This window comes from Pyrus communis, chromosome 5, assembly GCF_041283825.1.
Source record: "Pyrus communis isolate YQ-2024b chromosome 5, ASM4128382v1, whole genome shotgun sequence".
In the NCBI taxonomy this organism is placed as follows: domain Eukaryota; kingdom Viridiplantae; phylum Streptophyta; class Magnoliopsida; order Rosales; family Rosaceae; genus Pyrus; species Pyrus communis.
The window spans coordinates 2,995,125-3,007,292 of NC_142569.1; the positions used below are offsets into that span (position 1 = coordinate 2,995,125).

General features: G+C 39.2%; 2 protein-coding genes across 2 annotated transcripts; both read right to left on the reverse strand.

Annotated features, from left to right (window-relative positions):
• Positions 1-255: 255 nt before the first annotated feature.
• On the reverse strand, positions 256-6,536 carry LOC137725861 (uncharacterized). The gene is made up of 14 exons (XM_068464684.2): positions 6,088-6,536; positions 5,143-5,304; positions 4,965-5,030; positions 4,739-4,879; positions 4,461-4,574; positions 4,141-4,242; positions 3,839-4,024; positions 3,640-3,729; positions 3,440-3,574; positions 3,078-3,200; positions 2,902-2,987; positions 2,203-2,815; positions 1,999-2,076; positions 256-1,707 (listed from the first exon to the last, which is right to left on the reverse strand). The coding sequence occupies exons 1-14, from the start codon at positions 6,337-6,339 to the stop codon at positions 664-666; spliced, it is 3,192 nt and encodes a 1,063-aa protein (XP_068320785.2). The 5' UTR covers positions 6,340-6,536; the 3' UTR covers positions 256-663.
• A 3,411-nt stretch (positions 6,537-9,947) lies between these two features.
• Positions 9,948-10,551, reverse strand: LOC137726377 (glutaredoxin-C9). The gene has a single exon (XM_068465299.2). It carries the CDS (start codon positions 10,473-10,475, stop codon positions 10,065-10,067), a length of 411 nt encoding a protein of 136 aa, XP_068321400.2. The 5' UTR covers positions 10,476-10,551; the 3' UTR covers positions 9,948-10,064.
• Between the last annotated feature and the right edge of the window lie 1,617 nt (positions 10,552-12,168).

Consider the following 12,168-nt stretch of genomic DNA (forward strand, 5'->3'; position numbering starts at 1 on the left):
CCAACCTTTTCTTTAAGAGGAGAATCGAACACAAAATTTCGAAAGCAGAAAGAAATATTACTAACAATTTAAATCGCAAATCCCTTGCTTCTTCATGAATACAATACAACTTTATAGTAATGATAACGGACAATAAAGGGCCACTAAAACGTGTTTTACAGGCTTCTAGTGCTCATTTATTGGAAAAATATAATTTAAATTGAACATTTGCAAACTATGTGCAAATTCCTCGTAAATATTAGACTGCCACCATCGTACGAACCAATTCTGTTGCTACATATCCACTGAGCAACTCCTTTGCTCAAAATCTGTCTATATAGTACAAATAAAAACTCAGTTTGTCATTAAAACAGCCACACAGAGACGCATGATAGATCACACCGGCGAGCAACAAAGAAACATGCTCGCGCGTGTAGAACTTGGAGACGAAAAGGATGCAAAAAATACACAGATATAGGCAAATTACTGATAGCTCACCTAAAGAGTAGCTGATCTCAATAGCCTAAAGCGCCTAAATATTTCAACCTTTTGTTGTTACACTAGAATAAAACATAGTATTTGCAACAACGCTGGTGAGGTTTACCAGAAAACCAAACCATCGAGAACTTGAAGCTTTTGCTAGATACTGGACTAGTCACCTGCCCTGTAGATTTCAACTGGTCACTACTTCTGAAGGATGCATTTCTCGTACAGATCAAGCCATTCTTTTTTGCTAGCATTGCTTCTCAACTCGAGCACTTCGGCACCAAAATTATGTTTTGTGAGTTCTTGCTTAATTTTCGTGACGGTGAACCTTTTATAGTCTTCCGAATTGGTTTGCTGACTATGGGTATCATCATCTCCCTTGAATACTGAACCACCATCTTCTGTTTGTGTGTGCTTTAAAGGACTGGTAGTACTTCTAGACCTCTTATTCACTCTTAAAATCCGATCACTCATCTCCATGTCTTGAACAGAGTCCATGCCCACTTCATAGTCGTCTACCCTTGAGCGTTTCCCATGGGAAGCAGTCTTTAGCTTGCTATCCAATGCTGTTTCATTCAGCCGAACAGAAGTCAATTCTTGCTGGAGTGAATCAAGCTGTGATTGTGCAAGTTGTAGCTGATGAGACAGGTGGTCTGCCCTATTGTTTGCATCTGCATGTGCTGCACGCTCACTTTCCAGAAGGCCTTGAAGGACCTGAACAGTACTAGTTCTCTGCTCATTATTTGATTTCAATAGCAATTCTATTTCTTTCTCTCGTTCTTCAACTCTTCCCTCCAGTAGAGTAACTTTCGAATGAGCTTCCATCTCTGATACACGAATTCTCTCTAGTTCAATATCCAAGTCTCTTTTTTCCCTTTGCAAACTTTCAATAAGCCTCTCAGCCCTCTCAATTTGGGCCAATCTTTCCATTGCCAATCTCTGCATCTCACTCTTTTCCTTCTGAGCAGTATCTGCTTGAGCCCGTGCTCTATCAGCAATATCAGTCGCTCTTGTTGCTTCCTTTTCAGCAATTTTGCACCTTTCTTGCACTTCGTCAAATCTTTTAATCTCAGATTCATACTTCTGCTCCAGATATAGCTTCTCCTGCTCCAGTATCTTTTTCTCTCTCTCAAATGAGTGGGCCTTTGCATTTGCAGCTTCTAATTTTTTAATGTACTCCTTGATTTCAAGCTTCATGGATGATATTTCAGCATCATAACTATCTACTTTCGATTGGGCAGCCTGCAAATGATGTGCATTTGTTAACAATCACACCATTGATAAATACATGTGTTGAAACAGACACCGCATGAGAAGAAAACATGCAAAATAAGGATTCTTCTTGATCCAAATTTCAATGATAATAGTCAAATGCTTTAGAAAAACATAATAACCCCACTGTTAACCTCCCAACAGTGTATATTCTCGCACACACAAAACATCATCTCCAAATGATATGGAACTATAATCTTAGAATTGTGAAGATTCAAACTCAAAAAACAATTCTTACAAAGTGTGAAGATTCAAACTCACCTTCAATTCTAATCTTAGAGTTGTCAAGCACTGCTCAGCATGTTCAATCTTTGCTGTCTTATCCTTTATTTCCTCCTCCTAGATATTTATAAACAAGAAAAACAAGTCAAAATATGTTAAGAAACTAGAGAATTGGAGTGTGCATGTGAATGCATGTGTTTGTATGTGTTTCTGTACGTGTGTGTGAAAGAGAGAGAGAATCACCTTATCAGCCAAAGTATCAGCAAATTCTTCCCTCAAAGCATCTTCTCTCTTTTGAGTTTCCTTACTTGAACGCTCTTGGACAATTGCAGCCTTCTCCAGAGCAGCTTTTGCTTCTCTAAAAGCAATGTCATACTTGCGTTTCCACTCCTCAGCCTCCTCTTGTGCAGACTGAGCTTGTTCCCGAGCAGCAGCCAGCCTTGCTTCACCAGCACTGCATCGGGACTTGAGAATTGCAATTTCAGAACTCCATTGATCTTCCTCAGCCTTCTGCCTTGATCGGACATGTTCATATTTTCTTTTCCACTCTACGGATTCCTGCTTTGCAGAATCCAATGTTTTAACCAAACTAGAACATCTCTCACCCAATGAACTGTGATTACTTTGCAAGTTATTTATGCGGCCCATATATTCATCAGCTAGCTTTTTCTTGTCATTGATCGCATCCTCATAACGCTTAAGATATTCAGACTTGGACTTCTCACTGGACTCCAGCCGCTTGTTAAGTAACCCCAACTTATCTTCTAATGAGCGGCATCTCAACATGAGGGTACTCTTCTCTGCTCCAGCTTGATCAATCAGTCTCTTGACAAGGTCAAGTATTGGACCTTCAAAACTGTGAATTTGGATTTTGTGCAATTGACGTTAATATGCACTAATACATTAATAAAAAAAATAAGGAAATAAAGCCAATTGGCAAACCTCTTTTGTAGGAACATGGTCAGTTTCTGCCATTTTGCTGGACCATGACTTGCTGCTTCATAGTCGGATAGAAGACCATCAAGAACCTGGAAAAAGAAAATCCAAATATAAAAAAAAAAAAAAAAAAACATGAGCGAAAATGTTAAAGACCACAGAAGCAATCCACTGTTCCTTACCTTAAGAACATTATCAATATTAGCATCACTAGCATGGCATGCTGTTCTCAGCTTCCTTTCCATGCTTTGTATGGCATTTGAACAGTGCAACTCTGCCTCCATATATGCATTCTTTTTACAATCCTGTGAGTAGCCAATTTAAACAAATAAGACCAGTATACAAGAGATGAGATAACAAGAGCGCACATATGCATGATAAGTGAGCTCTTGTCACCAAACTATTTATTGTCGGGGCAAGAACAATTGTGCCAAAGCCCATTAATTGTACTATGGATAGTGTGGATGTACATGCAGCTCTGCCTTGCATGCATCTGTGTGTTGACAACCTATTAATTATAAATTTGCTTTGTATTGCACTGTACCTCAAACTCCTTTTTCAACTTTTTGTGGAGCTCTGCCTCGTACTTCTTCCTCGGTGGACCAACTCCTACAGCACCATCATTGAACGCAGCCAATGATTTCTGAACTGCCTTTTCATGTGCTTCCCTGAATGCAGCCTACCAACACTTGGGATTAGTAAACAGTATATTCAACAACAATTAAGGCATAATGCACAACTTACTTCTTCAGGATCTTTTGGATGCTGAAAAGCAGACTTATACACCTCAAGAGCAGAATCATATGCTCTTCGGCAACCATCTTCTTCGACACTCTGCAGAGTAAGATTAAGATTAACAGACTAAATACTTATCAGGGTAAAGTTTCTTATCAACCCTCTAATTTAATACCAATCACAAAGGGAGTTCAGGACAAACACAAACCTGCCATGAAGAGGATATGGTAGGCACCGCCCCTTTATTAAGAGCATCAAGATAAGACTGTGTGATACCAACTAGAACTGGACCTGTCATCATTGTTGCCCCAACTTGCTTGGGCCTTGTTCTTTCAAAAACAAACTTTGTCAATGCATCTAGCCCAGCTCTGAATTCAGGCCTTAATTTGTCCAACTGCATTAGAAAACCTTAGGCTTCAAAACAACTAATAGAAAAAGAAAGAAAGTAACAGGGTTGAGCTCATGACCAACAAGAGAGAGAGAGAACAAAGACAGCAGTTAGTTACTGACCTGAATTTCGTCAAGTCTTTGAAGATCATGTTCGTTGTTCAAAGGCCGCACAAGGGTGAAGCATTCTCTGTCTGGAAATAGAGCTCGAATGGAGGCTCGTATCTGTATTGGTCATTCATACAGTACAATAAGCACCTCCAAGCCAGCATATATTAATAACATAATTTGGAAATGGTAGTGCTCAACGTGCCTACAGAGTTATAAACAGCTAACAAGGGTATATCTAAAGCACAAAATGCCTGTTGAAGGAACCATGTATGAATGGGCAAGGGAACTTCCTGAAATAATAAAGTCAAGAACTAAGAAGAGCCAGATAATACCTCATTTTTAGCAACTACGTCCCTTCTTCTGTCTTCGACAGGCTTCAAAGCAAGCTCCAGATAATCACGGGGTGTTATCTTTCCACTCTCCTCTGATAAATCCAGATAGAAGTCCTGAAACAAGGCAGTAAGTATTACCACAAATGGAAAACCATATAACACATTCTACTAAATACACTGCATCCGCAAGAAATAAAAATAAAAATAATAGCAGCAGATGAACTGTTGCAGTCAATGGCACAAAGATTAAAGAAACAGGTTAATTCAAAACCAATTACCCTTAGAAGCCACACAAAGATTGGGGAGAATTGCCCAATTTCAGAAACTGTGGTTCCTCCAGAAGCTTTAACACGTATATGCTTGGTCATTTGAGTGACAAGAGAGATACGATCAAGTGAACCTTCATCTATACCACCCATCTAAAACAAATCAAAATGAAATTAAGAATAAACCATAAACCATATACAGAAAGAAGGTATAAAAGTGTCAGCATAGTTTTCTAACCTGGTTGTAAATAAACATGCTAGATAGGAGAACCGCTAAGGAAAATATCTGTGTGCTGTACGTTTCCTGTAAGATAAAGATAAGTTACAAGTATTACAGTACAACTGATAATGCTCATTATAAAAAATTGTATAATGAGCTGAAACTAATATATTATAAGCAAAGAATGAAGGCTAACCGTCTGATCAAAAGCATCTATTCCTTCAGTATCCAACAGTAATAGATTGTATTCAGTCCCATCTAATGCAGTTCTCTTAAAGGGCGCACTCCACAACCATAGCCCTTTCGTACATGGGCGATGTGTAGATGCTACTTGAAATCCACCACTCCTTCCGAGAAGCTACAACAGAGAAGTCCAAAAACAATTATGTTACTTTCAGCAACATTAAACCAGTTGGGAAGAAAAACAAAAGCAAGCTTAGTGGTCATAAATTCATGGAGGGAAAGAGCTGATCAGAAACGGTAAGTTCTTTAAACAGTAGGCCCCATCTCTATATCTTACGCTTATTGTGAATCACACCCCAATTTTGTTTGACCATATAATCAAAATTTCACATCTAACATAACAGTATTCCATCGTAAATGCATACGTCCTTGTCTTAAGAGTCGATAATACCCAAACATTGTTGCAAAAACATGATTTAGGTTAATCATAGACAAGTCCAAGAACTAGAGAAACCTAAAGCAACCCTACAATTATCCAAGTCTACGACAGTGAGGTAATTCCACCATTATCCAAGTCCACCAAGATCCACACTTTGGCCTTTCAAAGCATGTCCAATCAGCCAAAAACCGAGACCTAAAGTAAAGAAATCGTCTTGGTAGCAATCACCAAACCAATAAAGCAAGGGTTAGCTCTCCAGCTGGTCCACAGGTAAGAAGGTCCATTACTTTTACCGGAGGCCCTCCTCACTCAAGCTCAAGCACTTGCTTTTCTCGTTAGAGACCAACGTCTTGGGGCTAACGTGGACCCTACAATTCCTACACTTAATTCACTCCCCTAATTCTACAATGCCTTCCAATCATAAACCCTAGAATTCAATTCACAGAGAGAAAACAAAAGTAAAACGATAATTAAGACATGTCCACAAAAATTGAGAGAAGAAAAGCCGAGAAACCGAACCTGGTTCAGAATAAAGCTCTTGCCCTGGCGGGCACGGCCGCAGACCGCGACGATACCAATGGGTTCCTTAACGAGCTGCAGCATGGAGACCGCCTCCTGATCCATCCGGAACTTCCCATTCTCGTCGCAGTAGACGAGCCGTATCGGCCTCGGGGGACCCGTCACCGATCGCGAAGGCGAGGGAGAGAACGACGGCGACGGCGACGGCGACGGCGGTGAAGAATCGTCTTTGCCTCTGAAGAATCTCCTCATGTTTTACCGTCGCTCCTTGTTACGACGTCGTTTCGTGATTCTGCCTTCCTTCGTCCAGTTCACTGAGGCGAGAGAGAGAGTGTTTTAAAATTGGGGAGGGAAAGGGGTCGGATGTTTTTGGGGAGCTTTACAGAGCAGCGAGAAGGAGAAGGGGCAGGAGTCAAATTACGCTTATGGGTTTGGTTGTGGTGGTGGATATCGAATTACGTGAAGGGCTTTATTGTACTTGTACACAAAGGTGGATCCCAAATCGGAACGACAGCGTGGAAACAAAGCTGACCTTGCAGTAGGCTCAGCTGCCACAGTACTTGCCTCTTTTCTGGGAAGTGTGTAACGCAGGACCGCCACTAACTTTCGTTTTTAGCAATGGCGGCCCAAAAGCAAGCCCAATAACTCTCGGCATTGCTGGGCTGGGCTTATGAGTTTAGGGTTTAGACCATCAAGTTAATTCAGCTGGGCTGAGCTTTGTGCGTGGGAAGGTCGGGTGATGAGAACGGTTTAGGTCCCTATTAGGTATCGTTTGGTATGCAGACGGGACGGGATGGAACGGAATGGGACGGGACGGGAGGGGACAGGACAGAACGGAACGGAGCGGGGGCAAAGATGCCCTCGGATGGAAACAAGGAGGAAGAAGAAGGAGACGGAGAGGTTATAATTTTGCGTTTCACGGATGTGGAACGAGTCGTTCCAGGGGGGGTGAGGTGGAACTAAAATTCACCCAAAACTCGTTCCGTGGAACAGCTCGTTCCACCCGTTTTAGGTGCACCAAACGTGGGACGGAACGCCTTGTCCCACTCTGTTCCGTCCCGTCCCGTCCCACGTACCAAACAGTACCTAAGAGTGGCCGAGCTTATTCTGATCCTATACAGGTCTTTACTTCCAACTTTCGTATGTTTGCCTGGCCTGGGAGTATTTTTTTTCACTTATAAGTGAGAGGTCTTAGATTCGATTCTCCTCAAAGGTGAATTTGAACCACATTAGTGTTAATCCATTGTGAGACTTAGCCCACTTCCCCACTCCCTTAGTGTAGATAATATTTCTTGTTGTGCATGCACTATCCTGTTAGGATCATAATAAGAAGAAGAACAAGGCTAAAGAGAAATTCTAAAAGCGAGAATTGTAAAAGTTCATTTCATTCATGCCTCTCGTAACGAATCTATTCGACTATTCTACATAAAATGTGTCCAAATGAGTCCATCAACCTACGTCGTACTAATTTCTAAATAACAAGTATTTTATCATGTCAGTACAAGTAACATTTTGGAAGAGTGGAAAATCGAACGCAAAACCTTGATTCTCCACAGGCTCTCTAATTGACTAGAGGAAAAAAACAAGATAAGGCTCAAAGTTGGCTTATGAAGGTGGCGGGCAGACTAGATAGGATTTTGGAATTGCAAATGTTGATGACAATTTGTAATGTCATTGACGATACCAAAACACCCAATAGAAAGGAGTTAAGTTATTAAACGTCAGAATTAAATCAAATAAATTCAACGGAAGGTCTTCGGCCTTCAAGGTCTGGCACATGTATTTGGACATTGGAACGTTAAATTCTTTGGGGAATTTTGAAGCTCTTGGGGGCAATGGTAAGACAACCTATGCAATATATATAAATATATATATATAATGATCAGCTCGTCTAGCGGCATTTGATTTTCATTTAGTTAGAGGAACCTGTAAGTTTACTATTCTCACAGAATATATAATGGTATTATTAATAAGTTATCATAATGCACATGTGGCCCAACTTGTATTATTGTCAAGGTGTTGAATATTATATGCAGTGGCTACGCTGGAAATGGATACAGAAAGTAACAAAGCCCTGAAGTGATAACCATTGTTGTTGCAGTCGGATGGGATCATGGGATGATATTAATTGACAATTAAACAATTGATTGGTGCACGTCGTGAGGTTGTCATTTTCTCACACTCCTATTTTATCTTTATTTGTTTAGAAAAGTGTTAAGACGATTCTTTCAAAAGTGAAAGTATTTATGGATTTTGTCATTTTATATTTTTATCATAATATTTTATAATGTTAGCACGAATATCAGAGTTATAATTTTCAAATAATTAGGTCATAATATCAACAACAAAAAAATGCCAATACCTGCCATCATATGTCTGCAACTATTATATTGTTTGTAGAGTTTGTTGTTGATGGATGTAGGATACTGTGGAATAATGTTAAATATTGTCAAGGCTTGTCAAAAGGTATTTCAGTGAGCACATGGTGCGCAAAATAAAGTAGCACACAAGAAAAGAGAAAAGGAAGATAAGCATGATAGAAGAGAATAGAAGGAGTAAGAGGATGAGGTTTTTATTTAGTTTACCGTAGTTGTTTATAGAGTCAAATACAATATACAAACAGATATACATGAAGTTTTGATGTTGTTGGGGTCAAGTTTAACCAAAGATCCCACGCTAACTCTGTCACTAATTGATACGGAAATTAACGTTAAATTATGAAATGACAGAAAGTCTATAGTAAATTTCACTTTTGACGAAGTATCCTTAACATTTCTCGTACACATCCACTCTCAAGTAATCATTTTTCAGAATTTATAACTCACTAATCATTTCCTAAGTCATCTACAAAGACGGTTATGCAGGGGCAAGGCCAGCAATTTGATGCCGAAATGGAATTGTACTTATGACTTCTGGTCCAGGCATTTAAGCGTGTGGAACCCAAAATCCACCACCACAGTCCTTCTATGTTATTTATTTAAAGCAAACCATATATAAGACTAATATTACAGACCGACACAATTTTCTCGCTACATTTCTTTTATGCGTCAAATTTTGGATTTTATCATCACTGTTTATTGACATGAATTATGCTAACAACAGTCACGGTGGTTGAGACTGTCAATTATTAATACACATTGATATTCATATTTATTTTTTGTTCCTCTTTAATTTAGTGACAGTAACTCATATGATGACGAGATTTTTTTGCAAAAATATCGATGTATCTTCTTTCCCTCTAACCATTACTTTACTTTTATTAGAATTTTACTTATGCCGCCATTACATGTGTAGTAAGAGTTTAACCCCGCTCATATGCAAACTCTTGTTTTAGTTACTTTAGGTGGATAGCTATTAGTTATGAACTAACATTTTCGTTAATAGTTTAGGAGTAATGCTATAGTAAGACTAAATTTTGTAAACTAATTGATATAAAAGTTAATTATTGAATTATGACTTAAGCATTGATAAACGTACTTATTTTTATTGTTGATACATCATTTAATTTATAAATTTTATTTATAAATTTAATCTCTTTAACGTTACCTTTATTAAACAGGACACGCCTGCATAAGCGACTTTCGTAGCATTTTTTATTAGTGGAATGGAAAAGGCCATCTCAGACAAGCATGGGTCTTGCTTGCAGCAACCAGCTCAGCCCCACTGGATGTTGCCTGCTGTCCATGATTAGCATAAATTTTGAAAATTCACATCATATCATCGATTATTACAACAACTTTCAGATTAATTATCTCCCAATAACTCGTGTCCTACAAAAATATTCAACAAAATTAAAGACAGATACATGAAGAAATGATCACAGGATCTGCAATTTTGAAGCTGTACGTGTGAAACAAGTATTTCGTCAATCTTCTCTTTTTTCTTTTTTTTTTTTTAAATCCGAATACGATTAAAGTTTGCTGAATTACAAGGGCCAAACTCCCAAAAATATTACAGAAGAAAAGGAGAAGAAAAAATCAAAGCCACAAAGCTCCAGCTTGTTTTAACACAGGCACAAGTTCACCTGTAATATGGGTAGCCATGACCCTCTCCAAACCACCAAACAACTTCCCGCCTACAAACACCACCGGAAACTGCGACCAATCCTCCTGGTCTGCTCCGATCAGTCTCCGCAGTTCAGCGACAACCCCGGTCTCGTCTTCCTCGTCCACTTCGAAAACCGTAGGGTTGACCCCATGGCCGAGGAGCAGTCGCTTGACGACGTGGCACATGCAGCAGCCACGTCGTCCGACAACCGTGACAGCATTCTCCGACACCAGTTTTTGTACGCTGGCCGCCGCTAGGTGTTGCTCGCGTGAGGACGGCGTCGCGTGGCCGGGCCGGCTGCCTGGAATCCATGTTCCATATGGGATAGTTTGTGATTGCATATTGCAATTAAAGTTCAATTTTTTCACAGAGAGAGAGGATTTTCAGAGGGAGGGGGCGGTGATGTAGAAGTGGCGTTTGAGGACGGGGGATTTATAATCTGTAGAGAGAGAGAGAGAGAGAGGAGAGAGGAGCGTAGACTCTAACGTCAACGGCAGTTGCGCAGTGTTCGACGTCACAGGTTGCTGTGGGTGACGTTTACTTTCGTCACCCGCGTTGTTTAACACTGGACATATTCTCCAAGTGGGGCTAACAGATGATGCACCGCACACGTTGCCCTTAATTTTCCCACCAGGTTTTGCGATTTTTGCCTCTGTTTGTTAGTACTCCAAGCTGGCCATACTCTTTTGCTCTCATCTACTTTTGTGACGAAATTAAAATAAAACCATAACCCTAACATGCACAAATCGAAGAGTTGTGCTAGCGACAGTTACTTGCGTTCATCGTAAAATATTTGCTCATGCTCTTTCGGTTTTATGTCCTTTTTTTGACGAAATTAGTGTAAAAAGTACAATTATAACATGTGCTTTCATGCGAAAAAGTTGTGTCAATGGTGATGTTTAATTACGTATTATCAATTGTTGATTCTTGTGAGAACATTTGCGCCGATATATAACTGATAGATTCCAAGAATTAGGTTCCTTGTAGTCAATATAGGGTATGTCCACAAAAAATGAGTTAAGAGCAACATGATGTCTGCCTGATACATGCCTAACATAATTGACTGGTACTTGGAGAGATACCTGTCTATTTCCCTTTTGCTTCTCCAAATGATGAGTATTTAACTTAATATTTGTCCAAGTATGATATAAAATGACACTTCATCATTAATTCAGAGTTATTAGTAGTGCGAAAATTATCAGCATGAGTTTTTTTTTTTTTTTTACAAAAACAGAACATAAAATGTACTTCTTTTTTACAAAAAGGGAACAAATTGGTGGCTTGTCGCGGCAGCCCACCATTTTGGAGGCAAGAAGACTCATCACAGAGGCATTTTAACATTCTCCTGGCCACCATCGTTTGATTTACCAAGGACAAAAATCGAACCTAGAATATGCCGTGTAGAATACGAATCTGAAATTTGTTTCTAGTCAGCCACTGGGCCACCAAATGGTGATTATAACATGTATTTCAATTATTGCTAATGAACGTTAAATTTTTAATAATAACTCATTTAAGTGATTAGGTGGAGGGTTTCTTGAAAAGAAAAAAAAAGAAATAGTAAAGTGGGTGAAAGGTACGATCCAATTTCACCAAATTAATTAGACACACAAATGTTAAAATTAGGCAATTTAATATAATAAAAAAGTTATTTACAGTCTAATAATACTTTTCTTTATTTGTAAATGAGAAATTTTATATTTGATTTTCGTTAAACACAAATTTTAACCATATTTTTATTAACCAATTGAGGCTAAGTCCATCCCTCAGAAAATATCATTTTTCATAAATAAAATAAAATAAAATAAAATAAAAAACACACCCACATGCAACCAATAGAAAAATAAAAGTGATCTCCAAATCTCAACTATTTGCTCATCCCGAATTATCCCAACTTTCACGTAGTGACAAAAGCCGCTCGCGGACGGTGCGTCCGCGTACACGTAGTAATACGACAACAACCCCATGTCGTCACCCACCCACCACACACCGTCATTTGCTTACCAAAGCAGTCACAATCACAATCACAGCACG

Coding starts and splice junctions, on each gene's coding strand:
- LOC137725861 (XM_068464684.2), bottom strand. CDS start 6,339: ATGAGGAGATTCTTCAGAGGCAAAGACGATTCTTCACCGCCGTCGCCG. Junction 4,575..4,738: donor TCTTTGTGTGGCTTCTAAGG/GTAATTGGTTTT, acceptor GCCTTGTTTCAG/GACTTCTATCTGGATTTATC. Junction 1,708..1,998: donor CTCTAAGATTAGAATTGAAG/GTGAGTTTGAAT, acceptor CATCATTTGCAG/GCTGCCCAATCGAAAGTAGA.
- LOC137726377 (XM_068465299.2), bottom strand. CDS start 10,475: ATGCAATCACAAACTATCCCATATGGAACATGGATTCCAGGCAGCCGG.